This window comes from Anser anser (genome assembly GCF_964211835.1).
Source record: "Anser anser genome assembly, chromosome: 21".
Taxonomy (NCBI): Eukaryota; Metazoa; Chordata; class Aves; order Anseriformes; family Anatidae; genus Anser; species Anser anser.
This window is the reverse complement of record NC_139742.1, coordinates 10,379,252-10,393,689: the sequence shown is the minus strand read 5'-3', so window position 1 is coordinate 10,393,689 and position 14,438 is coordinate 10,379,252. Positions and strand designations below refer to the sequence as shown.

General features: G+C 44.2%; 2 protein-coding genes across 2 annotated transcripts; one reads left to right on the top strand and one right to left on the bottom strand.

Annotated features, from left to right (window-relative positions):
- Positions 1–76: 76 nt before the first annotated feature.
- On the top strand, positions 77–8,222 carry PSMD5 (proteasome 26S subunit, non-ATPase 5). The gene is made up of 10 exons (XM_083807485.1): positions 77–367; positions 537–681; positions 1,337–1,450; positions 1,913–2,041; positions 2,781–2,890; positions 3,280–3,422; positions 3,989–4,180; positions 5,029–5,138; positions 5,760–5,900; positions 6,383–8,222. The coding sequence occupies exons 1-10, from the start codon at positions 195–197 to the stop codon at positions 6,638–6,640; spliced, it is 1,515 nt and encodes a 504-aa protein (XP_083663611.1). The 5' UTR covers positions 77–194; the 3' UTR covers positions 6,641–8,222.
- On the bottom strand, positions 6,914–13,217 carry B3GALT9 (beta-1,3-galactosyltransferase 9). The gene is made up of 2 exons (XM_083807491.1): positions 11,708–13,217; positions 6,914–10,941 (listed from the first exon to the last, which is right to left on the bottom strand). The coding sequence occupies exons 1-2, from the start codon at positions 11,711–11,713 to the stop codon at positions 9,835–9,837; spliced, it is 1,113 nt and encodes a 370-aa protein (XP_083663617.1). The 5' UTR covers positions 11,714–13,217; the 3' UTR covers positions 6,914–9,834.
- Positions 13,218–14,438: the final 1,221 nt, after the last annotated feature.

Here is a 14,438-nt window from a genome sequence, read left to right as displayed (position 1 = left end):
CCCGCCGTCTCCTAGCAACGCCCGCCGCGCAGCCGCCCAATCGCATCGCGCAGCGGCGGAGGGGCCCCCACGGGGCGGGTGGCGGCCGCCATTTTGTTTCCGGCGGTGGCGGACGCGAAGGAAGCCCTTAGCGACGGCGCGCGGTTGCCAGGGGCGGCGGCGGCGGCGGCGGGCCCCGGGGCGGCGCTGCCAAGATGGCGGAGGCCGTGGCGGAGCTGCTGGAGCGGGCGGCGCGGCGGGGGGCGCCGCTGGAGGAGCTGCGGGCCCTGCGGCTGGCCCTGCAGGCCGTGCCGCCCGCCGCCCTGCGCGCCCGCCTCAGCGACGACCACCTGGGAGCGCTCTTCGCCCTCCTCAGCGTCAATGACCGGTGAGCGACGGCCCGGCCTAGGCCTGTCCTGTCATGCCCTGCTGCCTCCCCTCGCCCCTTCCTCCTGAGCGCCTCTTGCTGCCCTCTGTCCCATTCCCTGGCCTCCTCCGCGGTGGCACAGACGAGGAGGGGGTCCTAAAGGCCTCGTGTCTCTCTCTGTCCCGCCCAGGGAGCAGGTTTCTACGTGTGTTTCCATCCTGGAGAGGCTCCTGCAGGCCCTGGACCCGCTCTACATAATCCAGAACCTGAAAGAAGAGCTGCAGAAAGGGCTTTTCCACCCCGACGACTCTGTGAAAATCCTCACCATATCTCAGGTACAGGTTTTGCTCCAGGGTGGGACAGAGGTGCGTCGTGGGCCAGGCTAGGTTTGTCCAAACCTGTTACTGGTATTTTGTGGCCTAAATTGTGACAAAAACACTACATCATGTGTTATCTGCAGGCTTGTGCTCTTATATGTGGTTTTGGATAGTTACTGTGCAATATGTCAGTATATAATGCTTCATGATATATCTATTAAACATAATATATGAACCTACGTCTTGACAGAAGTAACTTGTAACTGAATCTTCTGTTTATTGAGGGCTGTTGTGTGTTCTGGGTAAAGCATTCTAAGCCAGCGCTGACAGCGGGTGCTGTAAGAACTAAATGTAGCAATATTTTAATATTCGGGATACTTGGAACAGCACTGGGAAAACACTGGGGAGGAAAAGGCTTAACCGAGTTGGTATTTGTTGCTTTGAGTTAAAAGAACAGAATTGTGTAGCGGTGTAGTTTGGGATGGAGCTCTCGTGGTTTCAGGTCCAGTCCTCAGCTTACAGCAGGCTGCTCAGGGTGTTGTCCAGCTGAGTTCTGGGTGTTTCCAAAAATGGTGATTCCATCTCTCTGGGTAGCTATTCTAGTGCTGGCATGTCTGTGTGGAAAAACTTTGTTTTGGTATCTTTCAACATCGTTACTTAATATTGCCCCTAGATTGGGAGGATTGTTGAAAATTCGGATGCTGTTAGAGAAATTCTCAACAGTCCCGAACTGTTACGGCAAATAATAAATTGCATTGGTGGAGAGAAAATAGCAGTGGCTAAAGAGGTAAGCATTGCTTTCTTTTTTTTTTTCTTCCTTTACAAATGGATGTAGACATGGCATAGGATGCTTTTTCTACTGTTATTGAGATGTCAGCCTTTGCCCTCCTTTAAAGAAAGGAGAGATCATGTGGCTTGAAAGATGTTGTAATCACATAGGTGCCTTAAGCCCAGAATTTTCTTAAATGTGATTTAAAAATTTTACTCAGACCTGTTATCTTCCAGTAGCTGTTGATGCAAAGCTGAACTTACAGGTCTGCATCTGATGCCAGAGGCTTGTATCACCCCCTACAGGTGGGCATAACTAGCCCTTGTCAGTGATACAATAATTTCCATTGAAAAGTGAATGAAAACTGAAATTTTAGATGTATAACATGATTTTATATGTTTGTAAAGAACACTGAAACTGTCTGATCATTCTGGATTTTTGTCCCTTTGTGTTATAGTAAGCTACTGTTTTTATTTACAGGCCATCAAATCGCTCTCAAGAATAGCGCAGACACAAGAGGGCTTAGAGGCTTTATTTGTGAGCAGTTTGTTGAGCGACTTGAAAAATGTCATGGCGACAAACGATGTTGTTCGATACAGAGTGTATGAGGTAGGAATGAGATCAGTGTTGTCCTTCTGAATGACGTTGTTCTGCACTTCTCTTGGACTGTGATTCGGAATTACAGCTTGGATTTTGCAACATGCTTTTAAGTTAGCATGCATTACTTTTTAACTGCTTCATCAAGTTTTCTTCATGTCTATGCTTTGTCGAGACGAGAAGGGAGCAGGAAGGGTACAGCACTGTTGGTCCTCAAGTAATGTCAGAACTTCTCTTTCTCAGTTTATGGTAGGAAGGTGTGAAGTCCTGTTTACATCTCTTATTTGTGAACTTGTGGTGCTTAGAACACTGGAGGGGCGACACAGAATGACTAAAGATGCAATGAAATGCTTGCCTCTCTGAAAGTAAGGGTAAAATACCATCTGTGATCTCGTCACCACTGGAGGTAAAGAGCTGTTGAAAGCTCAGAAGGGGGAAGAGATGAGATAGTAAGTGTGCTGATCTAGATATGTATGACAAAAGAGAAATGATACAGTTTAGCTATTCTAGATCTTAATGTACATAGCAGTGATGATCCCTTGAAGACGGTTTGAATAGAATCAAATATCAACTTGGAATGCTCTATGAGCCCGTTTCAGACAAACAGATAAATACAGAATTTCATGTTTTCATAATTTAATATTTAAATAATTAATCTGTGTTGTAAGATGTATTTGGTCATTATTGTGAACTGTTAACGTTACAATGTTTTTATAAACCAGCCTTTTTTTCCCCCTGTGCTTTTATATAGTTAATTGTTGAGATTTCTTCAGTGTCAGCAGACTCGCTCAGTTACTGCGCAAACAGTGGATTGATATCGGACTTAATTGGAGAGCTGACTGGAGATGATGTACTGGTCAGGTATGTTACAGCGAGTTCGACATTTCCCCAATTGCTAAACAGTGATGTTTGGTCTTATTTAAAATAACTCTCTTTAAACGCAGTTGTGTTTGTTTCTCATTAAACCCTTTAAATTTGAGAACCAGGATGAAATTTCCGCAATATGCTGTGGTAGTTGTATTGTTGGGTTGCAATGTAAATACTCCTGGAAAGTTGTCTTTCTTTAGGTATATCATCAGAAAGCAGAGTGAGCTTGGACGAGTATTTCACAGCTGTGGTTTTGTTTTTGTTTCTCTTCTTTGGTTGGTTGTTTTTTCGTAAGGGTAGAAAAACTTTGTATGTTTTCTTAATCTCTCTGTACTTCTACAATCTGTCTGAAGGAGGCCAAATGAACTTTTTGTCTGTTTCAGAGCTACGTGCATAGAGATGGTGACCTCGCTGGCCCATACTCCGCATGGACGTCAGTATCTTGCTCAACAAGGAGTTATCGATAAAATTTCAAACATCATCATTGGTGCAGAGTCTGATCCTTTCTCAGGCTTCTACTTACCAGGTTACATCATGCATTTCTTATTTCCATTGCTTACCGCTTGCATTCAGTAATACGTTAAACTGGGAGGACTACTAAGCCTCTGTTTTGAAGGCTCATGAATTTTTGAGTAGTAAAGCACATGTTGGACATGCACAACGTGCTGAAGGACAGTCTAATATGTGAATCATTCATTTAGAGTGGGTAGCAAAGGTATGATCTGCAGAGACTGTACCAGAGGTTTGATGTTTGTGTTCTTGTTGTGTTTTTTTTAAGAGGACAGAAGATACATCGTGAATTAAGTCGCTGTTAAAAGATGAATACATCTTGTCATAGAACAGTCGTACTCACCTGGACTGTGCAAAGACGATGTCCAAGTTGTGATGCTGTCTTTTATAGTCTTAAGCTTCTTTTGGCTTTTTCCTTAGTTCTGTGCCTTTCACAGTGTTAATAGCATTTAATAGTGAATCAATTAACAATTAAATACAATTATCAGTGAATAAGTCTTATGTTCATGTATCGTTAATTTTGAAATTCTTACGTTGTTGTTACTCCAATCTGAACACTTTCGTTTTGTCTTGTTCTATCAGGTTTTGTTAAATTTTTTGGAAATCTGGCTATTGTAGATAGCCCACAGCAGATCTGCGAACGATACCCTGTCTTTATGGAAAAAGTCTTTGAAATGGCAGAAAGTCATGATCCAACCATGATTGGAGTGGCTGTGGACACACTGGGAATCCTGGGATCAACTGTAGAAGGCAAACAGGTTTTACAGAAAACTAGTTAGTATGATTTATTTTTTTTTTAACAAAATATTCTCAGTATATCATACAAGAGCAAGCTGATAATGGTATAATAGAGAAAAGAATTGAAAAACTTCTGTCTAATAATCAAGGGGGTCTCTTTGAATAGCTGTGGTATAGCAGATAAGATGTCTTAATAGTCTTGCCAGGCATGGCAGTGTGAAATGCCTAGCAGTGAGAATTCTGGTATCACAAGTGCGATTCAAGTTACTCCTCTCCAGTGAAGTGCATCGTATGAATCATCGGTAGTCTTGTAATTTTATCTTCCTTTGTTTCTACTTACGGCGTGGCCTTTTCACCAGGGTTAGAAATGTAATGGCACTTTCCTTACAGGCTGCATTTATTTTCTTAATATAAAATGGTTCAGAGGATTCAAAGTAGGTGATAATTTTTTTGTTGTTTGTTTTTTGCTGATTGTCCAAAGTGAAAAACTTTTAAATGAAAATGTGTGAGCATATAACTGTTGCGGCTTTGTAGAATGGGATTGGACATATCTAATCACAAATATACTAGGGTGTGTACTTCCCAAGATGACTCAATTATCTGTGACAAATAACTTCCTTTCTGACGTTCCTTGGATAGTCTAGAGATTGACCATAAAGCTTTGTATTCATCTACTGTAGGTCTATATGAAGCAAAGAGAATCTTTACTCTTTTTATTATAGCGGATCAAAAGCAATCCTTTCTCAGATTTTATATACAACCTTTATATACTCTTTCTACCAGTTAATGTAATATAATGTGACTGATCAGTAAAATTGTACTTTTTCCGAAGGTCTATCTGAATTACTTCAAAGTGCTTTTTTTTTTTTTTTCCTCTCCCAAAGGAAGCAGATTTCAAAATCTGTTAAACAAAATAGGGCACCAGGCAAAGAATGCCCCTACAGAGCTACGACTTCGATGTTTGGATGCCATTTCATCTCTTCTTTACTTGCCTGTATGTTTTTGTTTGTTTGTTTGTTTTTAAAATCTATAAAAATGAAATAATTGTGCATCTCGTTAACCATGTGAAGACTTTCTGCAGCATTCAGCTTAGGTAGTAGTGGTAGCTTTCGAATACTGTGAGTCGGTAACTTTACTGTCCTGAAGTTCCCTGGTTTGTTTGTTTGCCTAAAGTTTGAGCTTGTAAGAGACCACATGTTATGAAATTTGTTTATAAAACTTGAGGTCAAGGTATTGTTAGGAAAGGAATGAGAGTAAACAGCTGAATATTCTTGTGCTTTAAAGGCAAACTGCTCTGACTGTATGTTCTTTAGAGTCAGTGACCTAGCTTTAATAATGCAGCTCTAAGTGAGCAGTTTTTGTTTATCTTACAGCACGGCACTTCTCTCATGTATTAAAATCAGTTTATTTAATTCTGTCATCCAAGCTAAATGAAATATAGATAGCTATTTCTTCATTCATGAAAATATGTTGAAAATATAAGGTATTTCAGTTTATTTTGCTGGTGGTTTGTTTTAAATAACTTAAACTTTCTGAGCATGTACTTAAAACTTGAATTTTATTTATAATCCTAACCAAACTCTTTTGTTTCTGTACATTTTTCTGATATATGTAGCCAGAGCAGCAGACAGAAGACCTTTTAACAATGACTGAATCATGGTTCACATCCTTGTCTAGCCAGCCATTGGAACTCTTCAGGAGTATCAGTACTCAGCCGTTCCCTGATCTCCACTGTGGGGCTTTAAGAGTGTTTACTGTAAGTTTTTTTTGTTTGTTTGTTTACTGTAAGTTTCTTTGCTTTTAAAGATCAGGTAGTGAATTGTATTGTACTCAGCCTCACATTTTTCAGTGGCGGTCACACGTTTTTCTTTTTTTGTTTTGTCTTTTTGAAGTCCTGAAGCAGTCAGAAATAACATCACTTGCATTCACCATTTAAATAACGGATCATGTGGGCAGTGCTTATTTTCTTATAAAGTTTAATAATAATAAGTGCTATACTGTATGTCGCTGCTTTGATAATTTACTTAAAATGTTAGAGAGAAGCACTGCACTGTACTTGGTTTCCAGTGATAAATACTGCTGCTTATATGGTGGTTGCACAATTACTGTGTAGAATGAATATCCCACTTCAGTTTTCTCTGTTCTTTGACTTTTAGCTTAACAGCCTTCTGTGTAACTGGTTTTTGGGTGTTTTCTAAAATGAGGTGTTCTTCCCCCTCTTTTTGTCTTTGCATATAGGCTATTGCAAATCAACCGTGGGCGCAGAAGTTGATGCTGAACAGTCCAGGGTTTGTGGAATACATCGTGGACAGATCTGTGGAACCTGATAAAGCTTCGAAGGATGCCAAGTATGAACTGGTTAAGGCCCTTGTAAACTCCAAAACAATTGCGGAAATCTTTGGAAATCAGTATTACTTGAGGCTTAGGGCTTACTTGCGTGAAGGCCCCTATTATGCTAAGGCAGTTTCTACTACAGCTGTGGAAGGAGCAGAATAATATCACTGATGTCTTGGTTGCCCTTCTTACAAACCACGTTACTGAAATTGATGTTAAGATGTAAGGTGTAAAGGCTCTCCACACGGGAGTCATCTTAGATTGTCTCTTTAAAGGAACACGAAGCACTTTGACTCTATTTGAAATGAGAGTCATGAGAGCAAATCAAAACCTATAGGGCACAGTGTAATTTTCCACAGAATCTCATGGCAGAAGTTCTCTGTGTACTGTCCTGAGACAAGTAAACAAGGTAAGCATTCTATCAACTGCTGGCTGTTTTATTTTGCAGAAATTATCAGTGTTTACTTAAAACTGTTCTTGGGTTTGGAATTCCTATCACGTTTTCTCAGTAGATCACAGTTGAATTAAAAAAAAAAAAAAAAAGCCAAAAACCCTTGAGGTTTGTAACCTCCGATGCTGCCATGGTTTCTCTTTTTTAAAAATTTTATTACTACTTTTTTCTATCTGCTGAAGTTGGCCCTTGCATAGAAGACACTTTTAGCTAGATTTAGTTCTGCCAGAAACTCAGGTGGTAAGAAAAAGCTAGTAATATTCTGTCCACATGAGGGAGTATAAACTGGCTTCTCTTCTCTCATCAACTTGCTGGATGTAAGTCTTGTTTGAATAAGTCCTAAATATTGTTTACATTTTATACTGAGGATTACAAAAATAAAAACAAAACACTTAGCCCTTTTAAAAACAAGTGAAAGCAAACTCTAGTGTATAAAACCAAATTGGGAGCTTTGTGTCATTAGCTGTCTATTTTCAGCAAGTAAACTGAGCTGCCAAAGGAGCATGAGCTACAAATCCACTTCAGAACCAAATCTTAAACAGTTTACACTTTTTTTATCAAAGATGATTTTTTAATTTAAGTGTTATTTAAAAAAAAATATGTACCAATTTTATCTGCCGGAGTTGGAATAAAAGGGGTAAGAACATCAAAGCTTTCATGTTTAAAGGCATGAACCGAATTAGGAGGCTATAAACGTAGTACCTCGTGAGGCTTTGTCTCCTCTGAAGATGGTCAGCTAGCACGTGGGTGAGGTACAGAACTAGCCGGACCACCGGTCACTTTAGTGACCTGTGATGTGTTGGTCCATAAACAGAGACCACAATGTACTTTATACAAAAGGTTTATATTGTTTTTGCTGAGAATGTAAGACACAAATCTGAGGATAAGTTGGGGGAAGCATAATAAAACATGAATTAACTACTTCGGGGCTTGCTTTAGTAGTGTACTAAGTTGGGTATGCCTCTGTGGAAAGTACTTGCCCTGTGTCTCCGCTCTGCCAAGTGAAATGGGATGATTTAGTCATGCAGTAACCCTTTTATTGCTTGTAGTAGCTTCGGGCTGCAGCAGAGGTGATAGCATTGCCTGCCAAAAAATTGCTGGCAAGGAATTGAACTGGGCTCTGAGAAGCAGGGTAGTTGGGGAAAATCTGTTGATGTTTAATAAACTGTCTGAATGCAGGTGATCTGCTTTGTTGCTTATGACCTAATATGTACAAAAAGTTGTCATCCAACATTATCCTGCTGCTCACGCTTTCATTCTAAATGTGCATAATAAACATCTGCTAGTGGAAAAGGCAGTTTGTAGTGTCTCATTTGTGAACTAAGGGAGCACAGAAGTTCAGTGAATCTCAGCATCCAGAAAAACGTGAAAGTGCTAAAAAGGAAATGGAAAGGATATAGAAATCCTTGGTTTGCACTTTTATTGGGCAGTTCAGTGTGGTTATTTTGGGTGGCTTTGTGTGCAGGTAGCTCTGTCTGAGCTGTATGCTAAAATCTCAGCAAAAGAAACCAATATAAGCCTTTTCTGCAATTCATGAGTCTCTTCTGTGCATGTTTTCAGTTGTTGCTTATGAAAGCTACCGTGTGCCAAGTCTTTAGCATCTGTTTTGCATGGTACATGTGCCAAATAAAATATTTTAAAATACACAGAGGTGCCAAACAAGGGGATTTTTATGGATGCACGTGCACTTTTTGTTGAGCTCAGACTCTTACCCTTGTAATCCACATGTATTCATTATATGCGAATACATTCTGTCTGTAGCCGTATGGTTTACGTGGTGCCAGTGGTGTATCTTGTGTACAAAGGAAAACTCAATTGCATGCCCCCCGTGTAACATAATTGGGGGGGATTATTAAGGCAAAAGCAGAAATGGAATGATGGAGAATGAGGATTGAGATAATGTGGTAAACTGGGTGAATTTGGTTTAAAATCAAGCAAAAAACCACCACCAACAACAAAAAATGAGCTCATCAGTTGACCCTGGTTAACAAGCAGCATAACTTGATACTTAAGAACTGTGGAGTTTTGGAACCCACCTCTAATTCCTTCAGTCACGCCAGAAAGAGTAGATGAGGTCTTCAAAGGTACGCGTGTGCCTCTTTCCATGTTTGTCTGTCACAATTCTAGCACATCTGTCCAGCTAATCTTTCGCCTTCTGAAGGAGCTGCTATGGAAGAGTTAATCTGGAGGATGCACGCATGGGTGGGGTTGTGCTCTCTGTGACTGGTTCCTAATTTAGGGAATTTTTACATTTTTAATGAGCTTGGTGTTACCAGCCCTCTGGTGAATTTGTTCTGACTTCATGGCTGACCCCATTCTCCAGCATAACGTTACAGCATGGAGATGGTTGTATCAGTGTCTCTCTGATGCTGTGCACGACAAGTACAGGATTGTTTAGCAGGTAAGTCAGATTTCTGGCCCGGAACCTCCCCAGGCTGTTTACCTTATTGAACTATCATGGGAATTGCTGTCTGTCGCCGCTCTAAGATGTTCTGTGGTTTCACTGGTACTGCAAAACAGGCTGTTCAGAAATAGCTCCTTTTCCTTGGATGAATAAATTCCCCTTTTGTTACAAAATACTGTGGAAACAGGTGATGCCGAACTCACTTGAATCAGATCAAAATACAGGAAGAGCTGGGGGTTCAAGCAGAGGCCTTCGAATGTCTGGAAAACACACTAGAGACCACATTTCTTGGAATACTTTTTACTTACATGCATGCACTGGTATGTACAGGTGTAAGTAGAATACAAACAATGCTTTTGCTACTGTAACACTACAGCATTTGAGAACTTATTTGCTGTTGAAGAGAAGAAAGATAGCTTGAAGAGGAAATTATTACTGAATATGTACAGGGTAAAAGGGCTGGTGGAAGAAAATGCAGGCCTCCTTCACAAAAGTAAAATTTTAATCAGCGAAATGAAGAGCCTGTTTTTTTATTCTATCCAAGTTAAACTGTTTGAATTTATCAATATAGGTCAAAACCTTGCAGGACACCAGACTGTAGTATGTTTCCAGTAGCGAGCAGTCTTCCCCATCGTTTGTTTCCTTCCAATCTTTAAATAACTCATCCTCTTTCAGATTGGAAGAGGTAAAAATGAATTTATAGCAGCATCGATTGTAGCTGATGTGCTTTTCCCCAGAAAAGCGAGAGCTGTGAATGGGAGTGATGCCAGCTTTTTTAGCACAGATTCCGACAAAGGTATCAGGGGGCAGTGAAACCGGCACCTCCTTGGCGGCCACGTACACCTTCCGAACGACGTCCTGGGACATGACAAACGCTTTCCCATCGCAGTAATCTGGGTAAAACTCCTCTGAGTATCGATGGATGGGAACAAAGCCAGGGCTTTGAGGGGCTCTGTCAGGCACTCTTTGATGAATGACCCTGCCGGTGTAGACGTCCTCTAGCTGTGTTAAGCTGAGCAGGTATCCAGCCAGACTTGGAATACCGACAAACATTTCTTCATCTGTTTTAAGAATATACCTTGCGCGATGGCAGAAAGTTACTGTCCACTCCACAATCATCAACATCTTCTGCGTCTGTGTCTCGGGCGAATCGATGAAGCTGCCTTCAATAATGTCTCTGTGCTTTTGAGACTCTTCATCGATCTCCAGCTGGGCTGCTACTGAAGCCGGCTTTCCTAAAGCAAACAAAGTAAGGACAGCATAACCTCCGGTGTCTGTCACGTTGCCCCACGTCTGCCTGATCACGTTGCGCCTTGTCCTGTTTTCTGGGCTGCTGCAGACAAGAACCAGCAAAAATACCTCTTGGTCTGAGCATGTTGCTGCACTGCTGACGGTGTAAGACTTGGAGAGATTCGCCTTTAGAGGGTCCATATCCAGCTTCCTGGCCTTCTCCCTGATTTCAAGAGTCTTTGCGTCAGTGTAAGAGAGAGGTAATGACCGCGGGAAGTATTCCTCCAGTAAATCTGCTCCAAAAAGCAGCATGTGGAAAAGCAAGACGTTAAACAGAATGAAGCACCACTGGTGAGTCCGGAGCCTGCAGAGTGTCAGCTGGGGAAGAAAAGACATGGGCACTGAATGCTCTTGCTACTAGATTGGAAAGGCTTTTATTTTATAACACCATTATAATACATTTTATAATACATTGAGGCAAAATGGAATCATGACATTTAGATTTGTACATGTACTAAGCGTAAGGCTTTTTACCTCCTAGAAACCCGACGAGCCCTACTTGTGGTGCAGTGAGATCTCAAGCTGAGAACATTAACATGCTGTAGCTTAAAGGGCTCATCTCTGCGCATCCACCTGGGGAAATACCGGGGAGTAACTGACTGCTCCAATGCTTTCTGGGTGGTTTTAGCCTGTTACTGAAGGCCTGAGCTCCTAGTGAGGACCTGTAAGGACAGTATATTCCTCGGAGGAGAGCCTTGGTGCTTGGTCTGACAATGCCTCGTGAGACCTGGCAGGGTAAGAGGAGAAAGGGGAAGCTGTGGCCCCGTAGCGCTGGAGCAGGACTGAGCCCATCTCTGCCCAGGACCGACCCCGGCCCTCCCGCTCCTTGGGTGCTGCTGGTTCAGCTGAGCCCCCTCTCACTGGCCCCAAGGAGGGGTTTTGCTGAGGCCCCTGCAATGCTGGGCTCCAGCTCAGCCTCATGGCACAGCTGTATCCTGCATAAGGACAGAACTGTGTTTTTGCTGCTCCCCTTCCCCTAACACAAACAGCAACCGCGAGCCCAACCTCATGGAGAGGAGGGAGCCCAGAGCAGACGCCCAGTAGATGCTTTGCAGTGAGGGTGTGCCCAAGCCCCAGCACTCACCTGCATGGCTGCGGGGAGCCCTGCGTGCGGTGGGCTCCACGTTCCCCTCGGAGGCAGCTTCTTCCCAGCAGCGGCTCGGCAGCAGCGCGTATCTGGGGCTGCAGGATTGTGTTACCGCCCGAACCCGCACACGGCGGCTTCCACCTCGCCTGCCTGCGGGGAGGAAAGATGATCCTGGGGGCGATCGTGTTGCAGCTGCATGAAGCACAAAGCAAGCGAAGCTCTAGCTGTTCCCTTATTAATTCCCAACATTTAGCTGGGGCTTGCAGTAAAGTCTGAGGAGTAACGAGTTGAAGCCACTGCTGGGGCCACCTTGGTAAAAGAGGTCCCTTGGTTGTGTTGAGCTGCGTTAGGTCTGGCGGTTGGTTGCTGTTTTGCTGGGTTTTTGTTTTTCACAGCTGGGCTGTGTTCCTGTTGGTTCCTCACCACCGTGCCGGGTGCTCTGCCCCTCCCCAGGCAGAGATTTGGCGTACAAACCTGCTGTAGGATGAGGTCTGTCTACCCTGGAGCTGGGAGCACCCTGTTGGTGGTGGGGTGACCATGCAGGTGGCTCGAAGGGCTCCCTGTGGGCATGGGGGATGCCCTGGGCACATCAGGGTTTGTGTGCTGCTGGCCAGGCTTTGCAGTGTCCTGGGGGCAGTCCGAGAGGGGTGGGGGAAAGGGATTTTCCCTGTGCTGGGGTTCTCCAGGCCAGGTGTCTCACTTTGCTCTCGGGAGCCAGGGAAGTGCAGGGAATCATTTGATGCCAGCTGTTTTCAGTGGGTCCCGTGGAGCAAGGCACGAAGCAGGAGCTGTGCACGAGAAGCTGATGGTGTGCAGCTGGGGACATGTCTTGGGAGCCCATGGCTTGGAGACTGGGGATGTTTTGGTGTCCCCCACCCTCCTTCCTCCTCCAGCACCCATTTACAAGACTGGGAGCATGAACCCTAGCAAGATGACTGCACCGTCTGGTCCTTTGCTCTCTGCCCACCCATATTTCACCCCTGGTTCACCTGACTGCAGGTATTTGTGCTTTGGTGGTGGCTGCACGTCCTAGTACAGAGCTGTGATGACCACCCCCAGAGGGACCTCGGGTGGCGGCCTTGGCCGTGCCGCAGCCTCTGCGTGTTGACGTTGGCTCGGCCACGGCCTGCGCTGGGGCCTGCTGGGTTGGGAGCCGCAGGGGACTGGAAGTGCTGGTGTGGAAGGTGCCAAAGACACCACGAACAAGACGGAGGTGTCAGCGGGGGGAGTTGATTTTGGCAGCAGCTCCGTGAGGCCTGGTACCTGCAGAGCACTGAGGGGTGTGTGGGGCGGGAGGGTCCCCAGCAGCTGTGTGGGGAGGGCTGGGGGGGAGCAGGCAGATGGCAGCCTCAGCACCAGAGCGGAAAGATCATTATTTTTTAATTTTAAAGAGATTTCTCACAGGCAAGGGTTTGTTTCTGTTAGTGCATTCCAGGTTGAAGGGCTGTAAGGAGGGTGCGCTGCTGCTGTGCTTGTCTGCAGCCATGTGCCCTGTGAGGCCCAGCGTGCGCTGCTCCGACCCTCACACCATCCCTAAAACATCCCTGAGGGAGCCGGCACCAGACAAATGTCCCCGGGAAGGGGAGAAGACCTTGGACTTCTTGCTTGGTGACTAAGGGCTTCCCCCTCCACCCCTCCAGCTGCTGCTGGCAGCAAAATTTTCTATGTGGGCAAGGAGAATCTCGTCTTCCTGGGCAGCTGATGCAGCCATAGCAGGGAGGTGCATCGTGCCCCTCTGAACAGCCCAAACGCAGCACACATGCCCCAACCAGAGCTTTAGGATCTCCAAAAACTGGAAACCCTCCTTTCACGTAGCCTGTGTGTCAGCTGGGCTACAGCTTTGTCTGGACGAGCTTCGAAATCACTGTAGTCCTCTGAGAAGTTGTGCTTTGAAGCTTGGCAAGCTGTCAGCAGGGGAAGTGTCAGTTAAATGTGTTCTCTGAAATAAAAAGCTAATAAGGAAATATTTTTCATGTATAATAATATAGCACTGTAGCCCCAGATACACATTCTGAGAAAAAATTCCTCCTTTGAAGATGCTCTGTCTCCAGCTAAACTATTTAATAAGTAAATAATACTAGTATTTGAAACCGCTTCCATTAAAAATATTGGCCTTCCCAATTGTGCGTTTTTAAAATAACAATAAGACCCACATGTGTATCAGCCCTGTTGCAATTTCACACAGCGTGATGCTTGCAGTATATCTGAAGTCATTTCTTTTGCATGGCTTTGTGGTGGCAGCAGTAATTTCAAATAGTCACGTACGCACATGCATACAAAATATATGCATATGTATACAAAATATACATGTATTTACATTATCCAACAAAAGCTGTTCCCTGAGGTTCAGCTGATAAATTTTATCTGCAGAGCCTGGTGGGGTCACACTGGGAGAGGTCTGAGGACAAGCGGTGAGTGCTGGGGGGGTCACATAGCTGGTCTGGGTGCCAGGAGCGCAGTCAGCTTCACAGGGTTTGCTGGGCAAAAATCAACGCATTGCCTTTAAAAACTCCGGGTTGGTAACATATGGTGTTTTAATACACAGCGGTTTCTTTATCAGCCTATCTTGCTTTCGAGGTTGCTGAAGTCAGACATGTTCAGGGAAAACCTTGCTCCCTGTGAGATTCATGAGCTTGCAGAAGAAGGGGGAATTCAGGATCCCTGGAGGGGCTGAGCTCAGGTTGGTCTGGGTAAAATTTGTTCCTGCATCTTCACTTAAACCCTAGGA